Consider the following 25019-nt stretch of genomic DNA (forward strand, 5'->3'; position numbering starts at 1 on the left):
CACAGGGTTCCCACACTTTCTCAAGCATCACATTCAAATTCAAGGACCTGGCAGGGTGAGGCACAGATCACGGTTAATTACACTGAGAATCTTTATAATGAGAACTGAAAGCTTTGCCCATGGCGTGAACTTTTATTGATGTGCAGCAGGCTTTCCGTAGGGCCATATGGATGTCCTGCGGATCTTTCACATCTTTGATGAGCCACGAGTCCTGGAATTTACATTTACCAGGCATATAATTGAAGGATTGCCTAACTTAAGCTTTCTCACCTGCTCACAGCTGTGACCGTGGCACTTCCTTGAGGCAGGTGGCACATTAAAAACAGGATGCAACTGCAGGAGACAGTGGAACAAAGCCTGTCGACTACCTTTGTCTAAAATATCAAAAGAGCTATTATTTTTGTTCTTGCACTTTTTAAAAAAACAACCATGTATTTGTTGGTTTTTAAAGCTTTAAAGGCTTTGACTTTTTCATTTCTTTAAAGATTTAAAGACCTGTGGGAACCTTGGACCAACATGAAAATGGTTGTTCTGACTTGGAGTTTGTGTTATTTTTATATTATTGTTGGGTTACTTAATCTGCTATAATCTACTCAATCTGTTTTAAAATTTGCAGGTCACTTTTCGTTAATGGCAGTTAATAATATGTTCATCCTTTACAGTTTTCAATATTATATGAACATTGCTTTGTATAGCTAACAATGCATTTGAGACAGTTTTAAGGTAAGACAAGCTTGTTGTGTTTGTCATACACTGTGTCAATATAACACCTATACTGCGTCAAACTAGGCATGGGCATTTTGAGTAATGCAAAAGACAAAAAAAATTAACACAAGAATAAGGTCCAAAAATATTTTTTGATGATGTTTTGGCATCATGTAGGATGGGAGTTGTTGTCTTCATTCACTACTATGAGTTGCGCCTAATTGAAGGGAATAAAATAATACGTAGTCTGAGTGGAGCACATTACAGATTCACTCCTTCGGTTCTCACTTTTCACAATAAAAGCCCTAAGCTGCATCACTGCTAACCAGTGGGTACTTACACTTACAATTATTCACAAAAGTTGTATTCACTATATGTTTAGACATGTTAAGTCATTCAGTTTTAATGAAACAGCCAGGAGTAATGTTGTTAATGCTAACGCTGCCATGCTAACTCATCAATAGATGAATGGACTACCCATACAGCTACTGTAGTTAACGTTATGTGGCTAATTCAAGCATGTTGTACCTCAATGCTGTTATCTGAATCATACTAAAAATAACTTGATGACTTTACGAGTGTGTTGAATGTTTTTTGTAACCTGATCGTGTTACTGTAGGCATTAGCTTGGCAGCTAGCATTAGCCTCCTTTTAGAGTTGACTCACACATCGTAGTAAGATATTGACAGTTACAAAGAGGAAAAAAAGTGATTACTGTATACTTTGATGAATATTGACATCCAAATCGAGAACTCATGCCCATCCCTAATCAAACCACCCTCATACTGTAAAGTTAACCCAGTATTGCATTGCTGTATACTAAATTAAACTGGGTCTTCTTGTAAACACAGAGTTCCAGCCAAAAACAAATTGTCTATTAATAGACTGATGATTATAAAAATGTAGCTTAAATGTTAGCAGGCAGTCACACTTTGTATTAATTCCCTTCTACTGATAAGGGACAGACTGTTTTGTTCTATAAATGTACTTTTTTTACTGGCAGATTTTCTGTCCTCCACGCTCTCTCTCTCACCCTCCGTCATCTCCCTCCCTGGTAGTCAGCACAAGTGCTTCTGTTGGCCTGATGCATTAACCAGAAAACCATTGAGTCCTCTATGAGAGGGGTTATGCCTCATTATGACAGAATAACAGAGCCAAAATGGAGCCCGATCCCTCCCAGTCGCTCCATAACAGTAATACTATCAGTGAGCCTGCAGCAGTCGGGGCTAATCCCGGCCGTTTAATGTATAGCCACGCACTGCACCTCACTCAGGGGCTCAGCAGCGGCTCATATCAGTATCCAACAGACACACTCACGTATACACACACTTTCACGCACACTCTTCACATCCCATGGAAATCCACATTCTCCCTTTGAACTGCCTCGCAACTCATTGCTCCTGACACATAAAAATGCCACCCTCTGCCTTCACGTACAGGACGGCTAAGAGCTTTTGCATGCATGTAACCATCCCTTTTATCTCAAGCCATGTAACATGGATACATACAGGAAATTGCACAACTCTATACAATCACATGGATGCACATGCTTCCGCTCACTGACACACACACACACACACACACATCTGTGTTTTTAAGGTCAAAATGTGTAAAAATGTGTCAATCCATAATGGTTGACCCCAGGGATGACTGGAGGAGGAGGAGGTGACAGACACAACACAACCTCTTTTGCCATTCCCAATACACACACACACACACACACACACACACACACACACACACTTGTGGGTAATAGACGGCCCTTACGCATTAAGACATTACACAATGACAATTTCTTGCCAATGTGTGCTGTCATTTGTCTCTATTGAGCTGCAATTTATGAAATCGTCTGTCCGCACTATCCACGGAGGCTGTCATTGGTGTGTGTGTGTGTGTGTGTGTGTGTGTGTGTGTGTGTGTGTGTAAGGGGGCTTTCATGACTGCTTGGCGCATGGGGCTGCAGAGCGGGATCTGGTGTCCTTCAAATGACTGAGAGAAAACATCCCCCGCACCGAGCTGGATCAATGCACGCACACACAAGCATGCAAACACAGTCATACACAAGCATCTTCACTCTTCATGCACATGTGTAAACAACAACACAACATGCCTGAAGATACTGTCTCTTATGCATGCGTATACATTATAAACATGTGTCCTCTATAGCAGCTGCAGGCGTCTAAGTGTATTAATTTCACCGAAACAAGAGCGCAGAGATCCACATGACCTGATCCTGGATAAACCAGAACTAAGTCTTTTAAGTCTCTATATTCATGAGTATAAATAAGATAAATCGGTATAAAAAAGACAGTGGATAGTCTGTCTGAAGCTGCTTATTAAGATTTTTGTATATCTGATATTTCACAAGGTTGAAATCTTCATGAATACTCTGAGAAAGTGTATCACTTTGTGTTCAAAAGTTGTGATAAAGGCTCAGATTGAAAATATATTTTTTAAAGAAATCAGAGTAGATAAACAGGTCAGGGAAAAACCTGCTTAGCAGCACTTCAAAAAAGACATAACCTAGGCTACAATTGACAGTTAAAACAAATAAATACTATGATTTTCGATATATTTAAACTGCATTGTATGTCAATTCAAATACATATTTCTTAAAGTGTGCTCATTTGAAGTTACCATGTTTTGGTGCAAACTATTTTTCAGGACATTTTTAATTACACGGTTGCCCACAGAGTTGTAAAAATTGCTGATTGTGGTTTCATTTTCATTGTGATATGTTTGGAAGAGATTGGTTAATAAAGTTTTAAGAAAAGATATACACTTTATCTGTCAAGAATAAACCACATTGTCAAAATCATTTCATGGAAAGAGGTAAAAAGTATTTTATTTCAACTTCATGAGCATGCATATAATTATACTTTAAAAAAGTGACAAAATCATTTCAAACAGCGTCCCCTGCGTATGTGGAACAGAGGAAGAGATTGTGATTATATTTCACATTTGCTCAGATACTGAATGGAATCTTAAAACTTTGCTGACTGAATAGATCTTTTGTGCTGCCAGATTGATATCGGTAAAGCATCCACATATTGCCAAAAATCCCTCTGTTATTCACTTCCTTCCAAGTCGTCATTACATATAGTATTTTACAGACATGGATGTGAGCTAAAATCTGACTGGTTGTTGGGGGCAAAGAACCATGTGGGCTGCTGATTGGTCCGACAGATAGATATATAGGTCAGATAGTCCGAGAGTCCAGTGACTGCCGTAGCATCTTGAAAAATAATCATGTTACAATGCTGAGGTTGAGGAATGGTGAGATTTGGGCACAAGAACCACTTTGTCAGGGTTAAAGAAAGATTACTTCTATGGACTATTGGGTCCATAAAACCAATGTGACATTGGAACAATAGGTGCGTTTCCATGATAGTTGAATACCCAGAATGAGGCGGGTCTCCTTCGCCGAAACGCCCAAAATGTGAATGTGAGCCGCCCCTAGCAGCTGTTTGACCGGCCGTTTTTTGGCCCCGTAGAAGAGCAGGGCCGTTTTTCTCCTCTGAAAAAAGCCTGGTTGCTGATTGGATAGAATGCTAAGCGGGATGTGACGTACTACTTGACACCATAACAACACACGCCATTTTTAAAAGCCAGCAAAGTAGCGAGTAGTCACAACAATAATTTGTCCATAATAATCACCGCCATGTGCATGACCACATCGACAACAAACCCCATGTTAAATCCGTCGCTTATGGGTCGTCATGGTTGAAACTGTCGCTACGCGATTACGTGACAGTCCTAATGGAGACAGGCCGAGCGAGCAGCCATTTGAGAGGGCGTGGTCTGAAACTTTCCTAGGGGCCACTTTTTACCCTAATGGAAATGTGCCTAATGACATGGCATCAGAATGCAGAGGTGTTAACTGTAGTTTTTGTCTATACACAACTAAATTGTCACTGTCAAAGAATGCTAGAATCAACCTATGAACTGTCCGGCATGTGTACGTTTTTAGCCCACTTTGGAAGTGAAATATCTCAACAGCACTTGGATGGAATGCCATAAAATGTTGTGCACATTCATGGCCCCAAGAGGATGAATCATAATGACTTGGTGACTTTTTTTTCTCAGGGTTGTGGTTGAGAAAAATATCCCAACAACCATCAGATGGATTCATTTATTCCTTTCTCAAGATGAAATATAGTCAGAGTCATAATTTTAATTTATGCAATATATTGGTTTCTGACTACATTTCTGCAAGACTAATGACATTATCATCAGCCTCAGCTGTCCTTTGCAGGATAACCTAAGACAGTGAGCATTGTTATTGTGAGCATGTGAGGTCCATCAGTATTCCTACTGCATGAGCTGACCTGAAAGTTTGTTGATCGGCCAATATTTCCAGTCAAATCTTTGACCTTCTGTCTGTCTCACTGTCTCTCTGTTTGTCAGTCCCACTCATTGTTTTGGCGTCTCGCTAAAGCCGTAATCTGTTGCCGCCCTGGCTTATTAATAAGCCTATTCTGGCTATTCCTCCTCTGTGGGTTGGTTGACTTTCAGCAGCGAGGACAGATCTTCACAGAACTAGGAGCAGTAGAGCGGTAGCATCCGTATCCATTTTCCACATTTGTGCCTTATAAACATTTTTTTTGTTACTTTCATGTTTTTTCTGATTGCTTTCTAGGGCGATTTTTTTTTTTCATTTTCATTTTACTTACATCACCCAATTAAGACATCTTAGTTTTCTTTATCTTTATGTGACACGAGCTTTTGTTTTCAACTAACTCATTATCTTTACTTTTTGTGTTTTTCTCTTTGTTTTTCTCTGGCTTTCGGCACTGTATTTTCATCATGTTGCCTGCAGGTTTTGTCCCTGTAACCCCAAAAAGTTTGCTTTCAACTGCGAGCAATTCAACTCTTGAACTCCTAAAAACACCAAAAGGAACATCAGGTCTATTTATTGTAGTTCTGTGATCATTTCTGGGTGACTTTAGAGTTCAGTCAGAAAATGAGGGATCAGACAGCTCAGTGTGCAGACACTCAGGCTATGATTTAGAGAGGGAAAGAAAGAAAGAGAGAGAGGAGAGATAGAAGAGGAGGGCACGGAGAGATGACAGAGAAATCGGAAACTGAGAGAGAGACCTCGAGGGAAGCGAGCTGTGAGCAGAAAGAGGGCAGAAAATGAGGCAAGATTGGCGGCTAATGAGAGTGAACTGGGAAGGAGAAGACTGAGACGGGAAAAGGATAGTGGGAAAGGAAAGCTAGCGATGCACCAGAGGATTATCACCTGATTTATCCAGCCTAAAAACCAGGCGGGGGTATCTCAATCCTACTGTGTATCTGGTGGTGTGAAGGCTTCACGAATTAAATTTTTACTGCCCTAAATGAGTCAGAGACAGATAGAAATCGCTTACCATTCAAGATGGGTATCACCAACTCAACCAAATAGAAGAGATAATAAAAAAGCCAAACTTTTCAGTGATGTGAAAATCATGAAATTCATGAAAATATCTGCAACTCCAACAAATATGTTCATTGGTTTTGGCTGTGTCAGTATAGTTTGGGTGGAGGGAGAGATACAGATATAGTTTGGCCTGAGGGGGGAAAAAAGTGAGAGAGAAGTTAAAAGTTGACGTAGAGAAGGGAAATGCAGACTCATATTTCTCAGACAATAATAGATTATGCAGGGTATGAAGGTCGAGAGAAAGAAACAAAAATCCAGAGGAAGACTTTTTAAAAAGCAGGCAGAAGGTCTATTGATTTTGGGAGAAGAGGATTTATTCTATTAGAATAGGATCTTAGATTAGATAAATATGGGGACAAATATGGGTTGACATGCTGGAGGCTAATAAACCCAACAAGAAATATGAAGAAGGTTTACAGTGTATTTCCTTATCTTGTCAAAGAACCACGTCACGCTGCTCTCCCCGAGTCCGACAAGTGGACATAAATTGCATGAAATATTACACTTATTACACCTAGGTTGTAAAAAGTCCTCTTTAGATGAGTTCAGATGATATTTTATATGGACGGTTTGAAAGAGTTGACAACAAAACCCTGCACAGTGGTTCAACCAGACTGACCACTGGAAAAAAAGAGACAAATATACCTCTGAGAAACAAATAAAAACAGGAGAAATCAGTCGAATTGGAAGCTAAGCATCAGAATGTGTGCAGATGTAAGCTTGTTATAATGCCTATAACAACATGCAGTTACCAGGTGTGTTGCTTTAGCTAAACTATCCTTATCAGGGAATATCAGCTGAATTCACCATGGACTGATAAATTACAGTTTAAACCTATTCAATCTGTGGTTCAGTAAGGGCTCAACCATAAGGATTGTGTGATTGCCAGTAGCAGAAAGAAAGCAACGTTGGGCTCGTCAATCCAGGCAATTTATATATAAATACATTGTTTTTTTCCAGAGCTAGAAAATGGCACTTAATGTTTGAAGACAAATGGTTTGAGCTGAAACGTAAGCAACCATTTCAAGTATCCTGGTAAAAGGAGTTTCATTTGGTAACATTGGTGGACGTGGGCAAAACTCCCACTATGTATAGCACAGTTTGCAGCAAGTGAGTTCTTTTTGCGTGTTCAGATATGCGACAAACTGCTGACTAATCGCTCTGAGTGTGTTTGGAGGTCTAAAACTGTTCAAGTGTGAAAACAACCTCAAAAGGTTCTGTTACAATCAGGGTTAGGGTCAATCAGGAAAATGGGCCACTGTTGAGGAGAGAAGCACAGCTATACATGCTAACATGCTCACAATGACAATTTAACATTCATAATCTTACTTAATTAGCACTACCAGTATTCACAAAGTGCGCCAGATTGTAATTTAGAAAAACATCAGTTTTGCAGGTTTTGGGTCATAAAGCAAACCAATAAGATGCTTTCAGATTTTAAACTGTGAGTCTACAGAATCCCCTTGAGTAAAAAATGCTTTGACATCTGTATAAGTTGTGGATTGCTACTTGTTTACAGTTATATTAAGGCACATACGCACTGGCATCTGTGTTGATGTATTACAGCTGCCAAGTCTGGTTAAACACATTCCTGTGATCCCATAAAATGTGTTCTGTTCCACAATATTAAATCTGGTAGATGGAGGCCGGCAGTTGAGGGTCTGTCTAAAGCTGCAGTAGCCCTCACAAGGCCAGGGAGGTCCTGATAAGTCATTTCTGGTTCACATGCACATCCCGTCAGACGATAATTAGAATAAAAAAAGCCCATAAAACAGCAGGCAGATTGGTAGGGAGACCCGGGGTCCTGTCAGTCATTCAGACTTAATGGTAAGAACGTAACTGGATCAGAAGACAAGTTGGCCACCTGATGTACAAACTGTACGGTACAGTCATGCATGAGAGCTTGTTTTCATGCTTGTATGAACATACACTCACACACATATACTCACATATTCTTAAACCATATTTGCTCTGTTTCACTCCCTTCCCTCCGTCTCTCTCTCTCTGTCTCTCTGGTGGGGTGTCGTTGACGAGCTCAGTGCGGATATAATTGGCACTGGCCCCATGTGGCACTGTAGTGAAGAAATCAAGGGCGCACAGATGTAAACAAACACTCTCTCTCGCACAGATGCTAACACACACACACACACACACGCACACACAGCCCCCTGCCTATAGTACGTCTTTTCACTTAACACCAGTCCTGCAGGCTCCCATGATACTCATTTCCTTGTTTTGATTTCAATGTCACACCGATCCTATCTCCCTCCTCCACTGTCTCCTGCTCTCCCCCTCTTTCTGCATCAAACAAACACTCCTTCCCTCTCCTTTCTCCAGCTCTACCTCTTTTAATATTCCCTCCTTCCATCTCCACCTCCCTTCCTCCCCCTCTCACTCTGATGTTTATATTTCTCTCTCTTTCTCTGCCTCTCTCGCAGGCCAGCAACATGCAAATTATGCCCCACAAATGCAAATCCCTTCCTATCTCAGAAGAGACCTCCAGTGGAGAAGAAGAGTCCGCCCAGCTCAGATATGCCCCACTGAAGTCTTTTCCTTCCGTAACAGAGGGGCGTCGTTTGTTTGAAGGTTACCTCTGAGAACTGCTGAATAAAGCAGTACACGTGTGCAAGTTCATTATTAAGACAGTCCAAGGCATCATTATTCAATGTGTTTTAAATGGAGATTGCAGAAACAACTAGGGCATGGGTTCCAATGGTTTATGTTTGTGTTTGAGTAATTAAATCATTGGTACAATAATAGAACTCTTGCATGGTATTATTGTAATGTTTTGTGGAGCAATATAGTTATGTAACTAGCAAATGAATCATCTAATGATTCCATTACAGTGGCTCAATTACATTTCTTTTTATGGTCATGCTAAAAAAACAAGAAAGAAAGCATGCTTTAATAGATTATACATGGAACACAGTGTCAAACAGCCATGGTAGCATCTTTGTTACCCCTTTTCCACCAAAGTAGCTCTGGTTCTAGAACCGGTTTCAATGAGGAACTTTGGTGCTACGTATACCCCTGTCAACTAGAGCCGGCTCTTGCCTGGTTTCTGGCCGGTGCCCAATTGCGAACAGTTCTTTGGTTTTCCATGGCCAAAGAACTGGCTCCCAGCCAGAAACACTGGTTCCACAGCAGCACCGAGCTTTGCTGGTCTTGAACCGCGAACAGCTACATCAGGGGCTGGGGGCGGGGCTATCTGCCCAACAAGACCAACTCGGTGCCGTTAGGGAGACCAACTAAAACGTTTAACTGCATCATGATTGATATGGACAAGCTAGTGTGCTAACGTTAGCGGGCAAGCGATAGTGTGCTCACGTTATCGGGCTAGCAAGACCAAGACCAACTCGGTGCCATTGAGAAAAACCAACTAAAACGTGTATCATTCATTTATATTATTTGTTTAACTGCAATGTGATTGATATGGACGAGCTAGCATGCTTGTGTTAGTGGGCAGTTAGCGAGCTGGTTCGCAAGTTGAACCAACTGTGAACCAGCACGAACACCAGCCAGGAACCGGCTCTGGTCTGAAAAAGGGTAGTAGTGAATCAGCCCACGTTTCCACCACTTCTGAGTGGAACCATTGTAATCAAGGATGCATCATTAATGGCAGGTAATTGCACAAAGCAGAACAGACGTTAATAGTAGTAGCATTATGTCAGATTGCATTGATTACCTGAGGACTTCAGATCAAGGAGAACTTGATATTTTTGGGGTTTTTGGGTCCTGAGTCAATTTATTTTTGGTAAAAATGCCACAAACGGTTCAAAATGAAGTGAACAAACTGGAACGCAACCTGTTTCATGTTCGTGGACAAGGGGTATGTAAGGCTATACAGTGCTAACAGCATGCTGACAATGACAATGCTAACATGCTGATGATTACCATATTCACCACCTTATAGTTTAGCGTGCTAGCATGCTTACTTTCGCTAATTAGCACGAACACGAAGTACAGCTGAGACTGATGAAAATGTTTTTAGTTTTGCAGGTATTAACCAAAATATTGGACAAAAATGGTAATGTTGACACATTGATGAAGAGAGATGAAAAGTTAAGCGATCACAAAATGTTCTAACAATTCAATCCCAAGGAAACATGAAACCAAATTTGATGGCAATGCTTCTAATCCTTCTTCAATTTATGAATAATATATTACATGCAATGATCCTGGGATTTTGTGTTGTGTTTAAACCCTTGTATGAGATAGCAGCCATTGGACTCTTTCACTGCAATGCAACAACATAAATTGACTGAGACAAGAAGTAGTGTAAGGGCAAATTGCCCTTTAGCCCATTAGCTAAACTGAATCTGAACAGTAACATTACCAATGATGACTAAATCCAAAAGAGTTTAGATATAATATTAGATTTTTTAAAAAGTTGTTGTGGTTATGTTACTATGGCTACTGTTTTTCTCTTTCAATGTCATGTGAGGACGGTGTTCGCGAGCTGACCTGCAAGAACATCTGTTTTATGAAACAAAAGTCCTTGGGAAGATTTGTGCTGACGGGAACATTTCCTTAAGTTTCTCAGAAACAACAGACCATTAAATAAGAGTGATTATTTCCTGTAAAAACATGAAACAGTGTGCCCAGATTAAATTATTTGTATTTGTAAGTGCATAAGTGCAAAACGAAGTGAAATGACAGAATAAGTGACCAATCAGAGTAAAGCCAAAAGGTGTTTGTAAACTATAAAATGTTATAGATTTGGGGAGTCAGAGCTTCTATTTGTTGTGTCTAACTGCTCTGCACAAGCTGTTTCTTCCTACTGTGACTTCATTCTGCAAAGATCTTCTGTCTTGTCGGCTGAATAATGAAGTGATCTTGCCAGCGAATGCGGATTGTTGACTTATTTGATTCCCAAATCAAATTGATCATAGCTGAAGTACTTTTAGAAGCTAAAAGTAACTATTGATATTTTTCAACCGTCTCAGACACCAACAAAGTCAATTTAATGCCTTCCTTATTGTATCACAATATATTGCCAGATTATTGCCTTTACACAGCCATAGGCCCAACTGATATCCATACAAAAATAAATGGCAATACACAGTTTTTGAGATACAACCCTGATTCCAAAAACATTGTCCAAAATATAACTACAACAGAATGCAATAGTTTGCTAATCCTTTGCGACATATATTCAATTTAAATCTGTACAAAGAAAACATATTTAATGTTCAAGTTGTTTTTTAATGAAAAATATACATTCAGGAATACCTAATGTGATGCGATTCTGTTTTTATTTATGTTTTACAGTGTCCAAACTTTTATGAAAAAGGGATGTATTTCATCTGACCCACCCATTCCAAGAGCCATATACCACCAGCATGACTAAAAACACAGTGTCAGACAGGGCCATAACTGGAATTTAAGAAATACTGATGTCCAAGTCCCTTTAATTTTTATTTTTTTCAGTCAATAAATACTGGAATCAATCTATGAAATGCCCACTGTGTATATACATTGCTTATTCTTATTGTTGAGTGCAAGTTGCCCCCAAAAGTAAAAGAAAGAATGGTGTGGGAGTTGGGATACTCAGGTTGCCTGAGATTTAAAATTCTGACCTGAACTGGGTCATACACTGACAGGACTGGTCATTTACGGTTAGGAGAGGTCAGAGTTCAGGAAAGGTATGCATGGGGGAGCAGAAGTTAGGATGTGGAGCTTCAGCAGACAACAACACACACACATAAAGTTTGATCAGTGAGATGTTCAATCCCCAGATGCTTGGTTAATGGGTGGTAACCAGTGCATATCATTTCCAAATTGACCAATTGCGTTAAAGAGCCCACCCATTGTACGGGATTTCACCAAAATCCAAGAAGCTATATGTAAAATCAGAGTTGCTTGTAGGCACTCTGTCCTGTGATGCCATTGGGGTCACTTGGCAGAGTCCAGCGCTGAGCATTGCATTTGGCTATGATTCTTTCAATAAATGGTTGACTTTATTCATTTGTCCTGAGTGTTTTGTAAACCAAGTTTAGGAAAAAGAACCCGGGTGAGAGGTAGAAGCTGTAAAAGCTTTACGCTCTAACAATGGCCTTAATGGTAGCTACGGCCCCGATTCAGCTGCTTTAAAATTATGATTTCAGTTTAATCATCACATATGATAATTAATGCTTCCTCAGAAGATTTTTCTTGAGGTTAACAGCTGAGTGTGAGGTTTCCTACTTCAATAAAGTATTACAGAAAAAGTTTTAGCAAAGCCAGTTGAGCGGGAAGCTCCCCAGTGGAGCCCTGTCTGTTTTCAGCAGTGCTGTCCATGGTGCTGAAATCAGCTCGCTGCCATTGGAGGAAACAAAGACAGTCGAATATCTCTTCTCCTCTGTGCTGCAGACAGTCAGTGCTACAATTAGAGGCAGCGTTGGCACGGCTCACATCAGCTATAAGTGATCTGGGAGCATTCTCGCATTCCCAACTTTCCATCTTCCTTCCCGCTCTTCTTCCCTGCCATCTGTTCCGCTCTCACTCCTCCTCCCCTGCCACACTTTCTTATTTACATCCCATCGCCTGATACCCTCTCCATCTTTCACTCTCACTTTTACATAATCGCTCTCTGTCTCGATTTTCTCACTTTGTGGGGTTTTTTTTGTTTTTAACCCTTTATTTGCCATAGTAAGTGGGGTTTTTTTCCTCATTCCCTTCCGTCTATTCAATTATTCTTTGAAATATTTGCCTTTATCTCATAATTTCTTTCACACCTTATTTACAATCCCCTTGACACACTCCTAATATCTGCTCTCTATCTGTACAGTAACAAAATGTGTGTGTAAGACTTTGTTGTGTTGTGTGTAATCTGTTTGTATGAATACATGCAAACTTCTGCGTGTGTGTGTGTGTGTGTGTGTGTGTGTGTGAGCAGGGTGACTGTCCTCAGGGCAGCTCTCCACACCAGAACAGAGCAGAGCAGCAGCTGACCAGCTGTCCCCCTCGCAGCTAGCAGCATGTTGTCTCTTCTATCTATTCTCTCCATCTTTGTCTCCGTTCATCCTTCCTGCCTCACCCTCTCTCCCTTTTCTCCATCTCCATCTCTTCCTCTCACTCTTTTATTCTTCCTTTCCCTCAATTGCTCTTTTGTGCTCTCACACGTTGCCTCTCTTTTTAATTCCACCCTCTCTTCCTCATCCTACACCGTACGCAGGGTCACACCCACCGCTTTTGTCATCATCAGCCCCCTTTTAACCTCTCCGTCTCCTTCTTTACTTTCACAATCTCCCTCCCCTCATTTCTCCCATTGCACGCCTCACTAGTGTCATTGTTAACGTATGTCTCTTTTAACCTCATCTAATTTTCATCTCCTCCCTCCTGTCTCTCTCTCTCTTCATTCCCCATTACCTTGTCCTTTGACTTTGTTCAAAAACTTCTCTCTGTCAAACCCTTTTCTCTCCATCACATCAGCTCTCTTTTGTAACCACACAAAAACTTCCTGTTACTGTCACTGATTCTGTCATTGTAACCGTCGCATGACCTCAATACTTCTCCTCCTTTTGTTTTTCTGTTCCCCTCTCTCTCCTTTTTTTTTTTGCTCTTACTTTGTCAAAAATGCCAGCCTTAGACTCTACATCCTGTCACTTTTATCCTTTAGTTCATCTCTTACATGGAATTAAAAATATGTCTGCCTTGAAAATGAGACCAGGTGAGCAGGAGAGGAGTGGAAGGCAGATAAGGAGATCATTCTTTTCTCGGAGAGGAAACATGAGGATTTGGCTGCTGTCTCCATCAGGGAAAGGGCTCAGAACTTGTTCAGTGCATTTTCATCCTAATCAGCTGCACTCTGGCTTCTCACTGCAATCTAACTAGTGCAGCGACAGTCTATTGCAAGCCACAGTGCATTGATGCACAGAGCAGCTATGTGATATACATGTTAAATGATGAGAATAGCAAACTGTTTGCTGCATTGTCTGTATTGTTCCTCTACAATAAAAATCTATTCGCATTCTTTCATTTTTGATTAGAATTGCCTTGTTTTTGTTATTTCAGGCCTGCAGACTTATTCCAGAAATTAGTTCAGAGAAGTTGCATAGAAAGGCAATAAAGTGATCATAATCTGGTGAATACATTTTGCATTCTATGCATTTATATTTGCATTGGAGGCAAATCACCAAGTAAGGGGGGGAAACTACTGTGTGGAACTACAAGTTCAGAATAAATGCCAGTTAGCATTTATCATTTCAAAGCCCACAAGAGAGAGACAGAAAAAAATAATAAAGACAGAAAAGAGAATAGATTCAATAGGCTATTTAAAGGCACATGGTGCTGTCTGTGACTGAGTCGTGAGAGAGACTGTACTTAGACCAGCCAGAATAATAACGTTAAGAGGTTCTGCAAAACAGAGATCATTGATATGAATAGTTTTCAGCACCCTTAAGGGTCTGTATGATACGCAAAGGGCTGGTGACGTAGTAAAACGAACTTCACAGATGCAGGACACAACCAAGAGACTGCAGGTATTGCATGTAAGAAAACATTTGAATACCACATTTTTTTACCCTCCTTGTTGGACTATGGAGACCTGCTTTTTTACAAATGCTCCTGATCAGTTTTTAAAGAAATTGGATACTGTATACCACTGTTTGCGTTTTATTACTGGTTGCAGCTATCGTGTACATTACTGTTCCTTATATGCTGTCGCACATTGTCCATCTTTGTATGCGTGTGGACTCTTTCACTGGCTGACTTTTATTTATAAATCTATTCTTGGACTTCTGCCTACATATTTGTGTTTACACATGTGTAGAAACCTCAGCCAATATGGCCTGCCTTCTCAGGACTTCATACAGACGCAGGTCCTGAGAGTCAGAACTGAACTGGGCAAAAAGGCTTTTAAATGTTCTGCCCCGTCAATGTGGAAAGATGTGCAGGACTTGAAATTGACACATCTTGTAACTCTGGGGAAATTTAAGTCATTAAAAAAAAATAATAATAAGGGGGCGTCCCGGTGGCTCACACTGGTAGAGCGCGTACCATTAAGACCGTGTCCTTGCTGCAGCGGACCCGGGTTCGAATACGGCCTGAGGCCTCTGTCTCCCCCTTTCTATCTGTCACTATCTAATAAAGCAGTAAAATGCCCAAAAAACAATCTAAAAAAATAAAAATAATAATAATAATAATAATCATGTAATCCACCTCTTATTTTTCTTTTAGTGTGTGACTATTTTTATTAGTGTCTTGTGTGTTTGGTGTAACCATTTTGCTTTTGTGCTGCTGTCTTGGCCAGGTCACTCTTGGAAAAGAGGTTCTAAATCTCAATGAGTTTTTTTTAACCTGGTTAAATAAAGGATATTGAATAGAATTGCAGGTCCCAGGATCTACAGTATTTTCTTACTACACTGATCTTTTTTCCAACTTTAACCAAGTAGGGTTTTTTTTTTTTGAGTATTTTGTTGTTGTTTTGAATTCATGATATTATGTTTTGCAGATATGGATACATTTAAATTTTGACTTGATGATGGTGTTAGAATAAAGTTAGAGGGTCATCAAAGTTATTACAATTTATTATGAGGATAAGATGAATGTGCGTACAAAATGTTCAATCCATTCAATAGTTGGGACGTTTCACTGTGACAGTACATGCCCGATGGACTCGACCAACTGAATTGAACCCGTGTCTGTCCGTGTCTACTTGTATCAAATTGGTCTGTGTCAACAGGTATCCCAGCATGCTTTGTACAGCAAACTAGTCGCTTCCAATACACTGTAGCCGTGTTTCCATTGAAGTGGATCAAAGGGGAAAAAAAGGTCACAGTTTGGATTAAACTAAGTAAATGACATTAGCCATGTTTCCATTAAAGTCAAAGCAAATTTTGAAGCTACATTTGGAAATGTGGCATTAAAAAAGGTAAATTGATGTTTCCGTTAATTGGTTTAGCGAATGAACAAAGCTGCATAAATGTACTTTGGTCAGTAGATGGCAGTGTGATGTATTGCTGTAGGCTAATCTGCCAGTAAACAGTAGAAGAAGTGGAGATTGCGCAAGAGAGAAAAAACAACAACAAAAAGAGGTTGCTAATCTGACAACTTCAGGAATCTTTACAAAGTCTTCAGAATTGGATTCAATTGGGCAACTTATAATTGTTCTTTCATGTCAGCTCATCTTGATCATCATAGTGGAAACAGCTGATCAGTCATGAGAGTTAAATGTTCACTACATCAGAACTTATTCAGAAAAAGTGTTTTCCATCAAGCTTCTCTCATGCCAATCTTCAAAATGCACATAGAAATTAGTTGATGGAAACGTGACTAATGAATAGGAGTGAGTTTGGCCCTGTTGTACAGTGGGCATGAAGCATGGTCCAAAATCAGCAAACTTATTGTGGTGCCAATGAAAAAGTCAGGGGATCATCAAAGTCAGCAGGATTCATCCTCTGGGGGACATGAATGTACTAAATTTCATGGAAATATATCCAACAGTTGCCAAGCTAAAGTGGTGGACCACCTGACAGACTGACGTATATAGAGCCAGGCTTCTAGCGTAGCTAAAAACTGCTGTGAAATCTATTTCTAGATAAAATTCAATTTTAAATGCTTTTTCATTGAAAGGCAATACTGTTTTTAAATTATTATCATTATAAGTGTGCCATTTTACTGTTGGTCTTGGACAAAGTGGTGAAACATAATTCTTAATACTGCCTAGAAGTCTTTTGGATGAGCCCTGCTATTCAAATCATGGAGAGTGAGAACAGTTTTGTGCAACCATCAGACTCCTCTGCAAAGTACTTTCAATCGAACATGTGACGTGATAAGCATTTCATCTCCATTTATACCCATCTGTCTACCATCCTCTCTCCATATCTTCCTGCCTTTCAGCTCCCCACATCTCTGTTTTTACTCTCTCTCTGTCTCTCTCCGTCTCTGTCTGTCTGTCTGTCTCCGTCTCTGTCTGTCTGTCTGTCTGTCTGTCTGTCTGTGCCTTTCTGTCTGTCTGTCTGTCTGTCTGTCTGTCTGTGCCTATGTCTCTGTCTGTCTGTCTGTCTGTCTGTCTCTGCCTTTCTGTCTGTCTGTCTGACTGTCTGTCTGTCTCTGCCTTTCTGTCTGTCTGTCTGTCTGTCTGTCTCTGCCTATCTGTCTGTCTGTCTGTCTGTCTGTCTCTGCCTTTCTGTCTGTCTGTCTCTATCTGTCTGTCTCTATCTGTCTGTCTGCCTGTCTGTCTGTCTGTCTGTCTGTCTGTCTGTCTATCTGCCTGTCTGTCCGTCTGTCTGCCTGTCTGTCTGTCTGTCTGTCTCCTTCTCTGTCTCTCTGTCTGTCTGTCTCTGTCTGTCTGTCTGTCTGTCTGTCTCCTTCTCTGTCTCTCTGTCTGTCTGTCTGTCTGTCTGTCTGTCTGTCTCCTTCTCTGTCTCTCTGTCTCTCTGTCTGTCTGTCTGTCTGTCTGTGCCTATGTCTCTCTCCGTCTCTGTCTGTCTGTCTGTCTGTCTGTCCTCTCTCTTTCTCTCTCTCTAAGTGGCCTGGAGGATTAAATGTGTTTAATTAAGAGGTGATTATGTGTAGACGTCTGACACAAAGGGATCAGAATGCCTCCATCCCATCGCCCCTACTGTCATCACCCTGTACCCCCATTCAGCTCCACACAAACACACATACACACACTCTCTTCTCCATATGTGGCGCCTGTTTATTATAGGATTTATTCCCTTTTTTTCATTCTTAGAGTGGCTAAGTGCTGGCAAATATTTCTTCATTCGTCTGCTGCAGCCTAAGTGCTGGAATTTTACAGCATGGATATGTCATCACATCTAATTGTGCACTTTTAGTAGGAAGAGGAAAGAGAAAAATAAGATGGAACATTTTGATAAACACAACAAATTGCGGTTTGAGAAGTAAATATTATCTTCAGCGATAAAAAAGAGCCAAAAACTTCCGAATTGTATACTATGTCCTGTGTGTACTAAAAATGTGTGAAGCTGTAAAACTTATTAGATGTTGAAGACTTTAGAAAAATACCAAGACAAATTAATGCAAGAGAGACGAGGAGGTAAAAGGGAGAATTGAATAGCAGGGGAAGAAAGAAATGGAAGAAGCGAGGCAGAGCAAGACAGAAGAAAGCAAAGTGCTAATAAGCGCGGAATGGGGTGAAAAAGAGGCCAAAAAACTTGTTTATTGCAATTGTGGGAAGATGAAAGTGAAGGGAGAAGCCTCAGCGATTTCCTTGTGTCTGTACGTGTAGATAAATACTTCATGTGTGCATTTGCGGCAGTGTGGAATGTGAAAACCCTACACTAAAATAATTAATACATGAACCAGAGTATATGAAACATCTGGTATGTTGTTTGTTTCTGTGCCTTTACGTTCGATAAAGTAGCTATCTTTAGAGACTCATTTATTGATATCATATGGCTCCTTTGGTGAGTAACCAGATATGAATGTTTTACAATAAAGACATTTACATCACACAGTAGAGAAAAAAAAGCCAGTGCGGATACTAGAAAAAAACTGGACCAAAGCATGGCTCGCAGTTTCTATGCTGCGCCTGATGACGGGGACAAAATAGTGAGGCAACAGGGACCTTTGTCCTTTAAAACATGCCATCACTCTTGTCACAAATGAGCCCTCAGGAAACACGCCCACTAATTTGAGTCTCAATCCACTGAAGATGCACCGGGTTATATTGAGCATGTATATGTGTGTAATGTGTGTGTGTGTGTGGTCAAAAGAGAAAGAGAGAGACAGATGGGTCACACAGTGTTCCCTCTGTGGGTTTGGAGCTGGAACACGGCTAATTACATCTTAATTAAAAATGACCTGTGTGTCCCTGCGTCTCTCTGCCCATGGATGACACATGTGTGCTTGTGTTATTGGGTAAGACGGACAGACAGCAATAAAGAGTATATGCGTACAAGTGTGTCATTATAAACTGGTACAAGGGGGTGCAGGTGCAGAAGTGTAAACATACTATGTGTGCATTTAATGGGTCTATAGTGGCTTCAGTGTCCCATGAGCTTCGTACTGATGTGTTGTGTCACAGTTGATATTGAGGCTTTGTCCCAGTTCTCTCAATTAATCCACCCCTTTGTTTTTGCTCTCCATGTGGAGGGTTGCTTTAAGACAGCGGGTCCCAAGCACTTAAACCCTAGGGGTTGCTTCTGCAGTTGAGGAAACATTGTGGAGTAGTGCAACTAATTTAAAAACATTGAAAATACAACTTGAAAAGAAACAATATACTGAGTAAGCTGTAACATTGGAACACTGTAAGGAAGTGAGCAGAGACGTTGGAAGTTAGCTAATGATGGATAAATGGTTGATATGGTTAGCTGAACTTAATGGATACATTGCTAAAATAGACAGCTTGATGTAATGGATACTTTTTTGAAAAGTTAGCTAAAATTAATAGATGCAAAGTTATGAAAAGGAATAGATAAATGGATAGAAAAGATAGCAAAAGGAAGTATATACATGTTTGGAATAACTACCTACATGGAAAAATAATGAATAAATTGCTAAAATGGCTTAAACTAATGGCTACATGGTTAAAATTAAGCTTCAGGTAATGGATTAATGTTTATCTTAAAGTAATGAATCATGATTAAAATAGTAAGCTAAAATAAATGGATAATGGTTAAAATAGTTAGCTTAAAATAACAGATTAGCTTGAAGTAATTGACAAAAAATGTCATATAGTTAGTTAGTTGCAATATAGTTAGCCAAATGGTTAGCTTAAAGTAATGGATAAATGGTTGAAATGGTCAGCTAAAGGTAATGGATATGGTTAGCTTAAACTAAAAGGCAAACGGTTGGCATATGTTAGTTGAAATATAGTTAGCTAAATGGCTAGCTTAAAGTAAAACAGTTATAATAGTAAGCTAAACGTTCACTGTTGAAACATAGCTAAAATAAATGTATTTAGTTCCCGTAAAGTGGCCTAACGGATAAACAGGTGGTAATTGTAATATAGTTAGTTTAATAGTGAGCTAAAAGTAATGGATAAAGTTAAGTGGACTGAGAGTTGGTTTCCGTATATAAACTGTGCTGTCAATAAACAGGAATACTGAGTTTATCTGACGGGGTACAGCTGACAAAAACATTTGGGAACCACTGCTCTTAGATACGTTTGGTAACCTTACTGATCTGAACTGACACACAAACCTAAAACTGCAGGGTAAACACAGCACATAAATATATAAAAAAGACGACTATTTCCATTGGATCTCTATGATTGCACAAGCTGTAGTTGATTTGTGATGCAACTGCAAAACCCCTCTGTTGTGAGTCATTTTACATCAGCTCAGTGTGCCTGCATGCAAAAAAAATACAGATACACACACACAAACACAAACACAAACTCACAGGACTGACCATTGTTGGAGCGTAGTGACCTGGCGGAGATGCCGTTGGTCCCTATAGGATGATGAACCCCGGTTCCATCAACCACTCCTGCCTCCCCTGGCTGCTTCATAAGCTCCGTGAGAGTCCTGAAAGAAGGAGGAAAAAAACACATTTACACACTTTACAAAAGCATCCTGCATACAAACTGAAGATAAATCACAAATGTTCACTGAAAGGAAAAAAAAAGTGTTTTCAGGTAAATGAGAGACCTTGTGAGATAAAGAGGACTGAGGGAGAGTGTTAGAAAGATGTGATGGAAAAAGAGTTTGGACAGAGTGAGAAAGATGATAAAAGACAGACAAAAAGAAACATATTTTCATGTGGATATAATAAGAAAATCCATTGTTAAAAGTATCAGAACAGCCTTCTTGTTAATAGTTCTACCTGAGGACAAATACAAGTTCGAAACACATTGTTTACGTCCATAAAAACAAACCCGAAAAGAAAACGCTCAGAATTAAATTCAAGAAAGTGGAATCGAGGATGAAAAGGACGAGTCTCTGGATGTTTGCCAACTGGGAGCATCAATCATTTATAAAAAATAAAGCAACTTCCCCTCTTGCCATCTTTTATTGTTTGATGCCTTTGAACAAGTTCTGATGCCTGCTTAAAACTGGAACATGGGCAGGAAACAGCATCCCAACATGCAGATTTAACTCTTTCGGAGCACAAAGAACCAGCAGCTGCAAGGACACGGACAGCGTTTTGTATCAGACAAAAGTACTCATTCACTTATCAGTTCTGTGTAAAATGGAAGAGGGAAAAAGTGTAGTTTGTGGTGGTTTCAGTGTGATTTGTATGAAAAGTGCTTTTCTCTTTTCCCCTCGTTGATCTCTTTAATTGGTTTTATAAACTTTCCAGTATTTGCTCAAATTAACAAGCTAAAAACAAGAAAACGCTCAGCATCAACACGCAGCCATTGACAAGGAAATTATAGCGACATAGTCAACAAATCAGCTGTGACCCCAGAGCTGCTATCAAGAGACCCATAAATATTTCCTCACTGTTAATCTCACTGTTGAAGCCCTTAACACAGCCTTCTAAAATGCAGCAGAGCAATTGTCTTTTTATTAGCCTGCTGTGAAATGATTGCCTGTGGTCATGGGAGCAGTAAGCATAAAAACATGAACGCCTGTACTATATAATGCAATTCAACACAGAAGACTTGCAATAGGCACTAAGTATTCGGTGCCATTGTGAAGGTCATAATGTTCCTTTTTCCGTATGTTTGTCTAATTTGTTCCCAAATGAAAGGATAAGATAGAAAAAACAAACTTGTATGCTGGAAACTAGTATTGACATATTGACATTGCTATGATGACATTTAGCACTTAGCCTCCTGCCTATGACTCCATCATAGCAACGCCAATATGTCATAGCATAACATGTAATTACTTAAAGGGGCACTCCACTGATTTTACACACAGAAATCAGTTAATATGTCATCAGCAGTACAAGCCAGCCTGTGAAAACAGTTGTGTAATGTGTTTTTTCTCTGTGGAGGAGCTTTGTCTTGTTGGAGATGTCAACAGAAATGACTCGACAGTAGGGATGGGAATAATTAATCGATGATCAATTAATGGTCGTTAAGATCATTAAGATCACATGTAAAGTTATCTTTACAGATTAAGTAAGTTACAGGAAGTCTCTTTTCGTCCATTCAAAATAAAAGCGTCTGTTATCAAAACATTTTGCACAGTACTATATATATCTCTTTTATTATGCCCATGTATGCATGTTTTCATACATACTGGAATATGTATAAAAACAGCGATTGATCGATTAATTGATCGTTAACGTTATAGATGGTTGAGTTGGCAGATTTCTTCCAAACGCCCATCCCTACTTGACAGTAATTGTTGCCAGGTTGCTACTGGCAAGTATTTTGAGAAAAACGTATTCTTGGCCTTTGGTCGCCTTCAGTATCAACTATTTTTAAAATGTCTTGTAAGTCGAAGCCGCAACCTTCAGGTCTAAAAAGTGAGGCCAATGTGGAAGTTAGTGTCTTAAACCTGCACTCTTTCTAACGGCCAGCAGGGGGCGACTATTAGTTTTAAATATAGAAGTCTGATTGTATCAAAGTCTATTAGAAAATTACGATTATTTATCATTTTCCTAATGAGTGTATGATCCTAAATAATGGTCCCATTTCAGGTTAAACAAACAAAGCACTATGCTTTTAGTTTGTTTTCACCTCATTTTTTATTGCTGCTTGAATACTATCTTTTATATGGTTATTTTAAACATATGTCCAGTAGTTAAATATGGCCGGAATTCTAAAATATAAACACAATATTATTATTATCAAGAATTGTAGGCAGATGTTCTTGCAATCAGGACAAAATTATGTCAGTTTATGGCTTTATGGGCTACAAAATTTGTCTACATGTCAATTTATGAGCTTTGGGAATATCTACCTGAAACAAGGTGCAACAAATGAACTGACAGGGTAGAAACATGCTCTCATGATGCAGGCAAATTATCCAGTACAAATCAATTTCTACTAGAAACCACAGCAATGCTTTTTGATGCTGCTGAGAGACTTTAAACGGCTGCCCAGTACGGCACCAACTCACAAGTATCAGGTGGGAAAAATCTGAAATTAGATTGGTGTTCCTTTCCTCTCCCTTGACACCCTTCCCACGGCTAAGGTGCCATTAAGCAATCCTCAGCTGCTCCAGTGGTTGTACTGGGCATCTCCCTGGTGTGAATGTGAAAAAAACCCAGCTCAGCAAAACCTCCCCTGGATAAATCAACATCAGGAGAAAAGTTTGTTTGATATTACTATCCTGCTGAAATGATGAGTCATCTCTTCTGGTTTGTAAATAAGTATAATCTTAGTAATGGAATTTGTGCTTAAAACCATGACATTTGTTGACAGATACAATAAAGTGAAATTGTTTCAAACGGGGAAATTAGAGCAGTAAAAGGCATACAAGGACAATAAATACCCATGAAAAGTGACCTCATACTGCTGATACTATGGGTGGTACAAACACATATACAGTACACACACACACATCTGATCTGCCCTTTGCATGTTCTGCTTGCTGGCCAATCCTTTCTCTCTCCCTCATCTCATTAATATCTGTCCACTTCCATTCCATTACTTCATTTGTCTTGCATTCTCCCTCCCCCCTCTCGTTCTCAGTGGTAATAAAGCGAGCTGAGGTTGTATCTCTGTCACTCTCTGGTCTCCCCTCCCGCTCACTCGCTGGCTCACTTTCGTCCCCTCCAGAACGCTTAGAAGCACTATTGTTGAGTACTTGTTGTTCTCGACACCCTCTATCTCCCTGGAAACATCTTCTCTTTCTTTCTCTTCTCTTCTAAACCCGTCTGTCTTATCTTCTCAACTTTCTGTGTCTGACTCCATTCCCGCCCTGTTATCTCACCCCCCCTTTTCTTCGTGTTTTTCGTCGCTACGGGCCTTTCATCTCTCCCTGTATCGCTTCTTCAATCCCCTTTCTTCTCCTCTCAGCCCTCTAATGCTGCGGCTCTTGCACTCTCACATCTTTACGTCTGGTCCGTGTCACCCTTTGGCCCGATTTCTATTTTCTTCCTCTTCTTTCTTTAGCATCCCCCTCTACCCCCACCCCCTCAGGAAGCTGTCACATAAACTATTTCAACTTGTAATATTAGCACTCTTGAAATGATATAGAGTGATATAAGGACATTAGAGCCTACTATCAGTACACACACACACACACACACACACACACACACACACACAATCCATAAATTATTCCGCAAAATAATAAACACAAAGTCATTTTATACATTTGCCAACAGCTTTCACCTCTTCCAGCTTTTTACCACATCGTTCTCACAAATGACAAATCTGCAGCGCTTAAGTTGCGGAGGATTTCAAATGCTGTGTAAACCCCAGATCAAAATAGCAGCCACCCAGTCTATATGCCGAGGGATATCTGGCTGTTTCATGATAAGGGTGGAAGCTCCAAGTGTTGACATGCAGCACTTCAAACAACATACACTTCAAGCACAGATATGCAGGAGGATAGAGGATGCAGTGTGCTGCAGGCCCACACATGGCAGTGTATACAGTATATACCACATGTCCTCCTAATTCTGGAGGAGCTTCTATTCAAATAGTGTTTTACTCCTAAAAGCTGTGTGTGTTGCAAAATGTTGATAGTGTAAGTTAAACCAGGCTGCTCTGTAAAATGTGTCAAGTGGTTGGAAACCAACAAAAATTGAAATGAGGCTTTAAGGGGATTTTTACACATGGTAACTTTACTCATCATAAGAAGCACTAATCAGCCTTTGAAAACAGTTGCATAATTATCTTCTGGGGCTCTGGAGGAGCTTTGTCAAGCTTGTGAGAATAACCCAGATGATGGCATCAGATGCTTACGCTAGAAATTTAAACAGAAAGCATGCATCATAAACTGGGGACTAGGGGTGTAAGAAAACATCCATACACTTAAGAATCGCGATATAATGTTCTGTGATGCTGTACTGATGCTCAGAAACACTGTATTCATTTTAAATGAATAGCTTATATGTTAAGAATCGCAAAAGAGAAAGCAAGCTGACATAGTGTAAA

The 25019-nt window shown here is 40.0% G+C and overlaps 1 protein-coding gene across 3 annotated transcripts in view; it reads right to left on the reverse strand.

Moving 5' to 3' along the window:
- The window catches only part of LOC131983282 (protein shisa-8), a 133335-nt gene that overhangs the window by 56613 nt on the left and 51703 nt on the right, over positions 1 to 25019 (reverse strand). For 2 of the 3 annotated variants that reach the window (XM_059347986.1, XM_059347985.1), the window contains exon 2: positions 20426 to 20541. In XM_059347986.1, the coding sequence (XP_059203969.1) occupies positions 20426 to 20541 (116 nt within the window). Of the gene's footprint in view, positions 1 to 20416; positions 20542 to 25019 lie in introns of all 3 variants that reach the window. The other variant, XM_059347984.1, reaches the window with a different exon arrangement.

The sequence above is a fragment of the Centropristis striata genome, chromosome 13, assembly GCF_030273125.1.
Source record: "Centropristis striata isolate RG_2023a ecotype Rhode Island chromosome 13, C.striata_1.0, whole genome shotgun sequence".
Lineage (NCBI taxonomy): Eukaryota > Metazoa > Chordata > Actinopteri > Perciformes > Serranidae > Centropristis > Centropristis striata.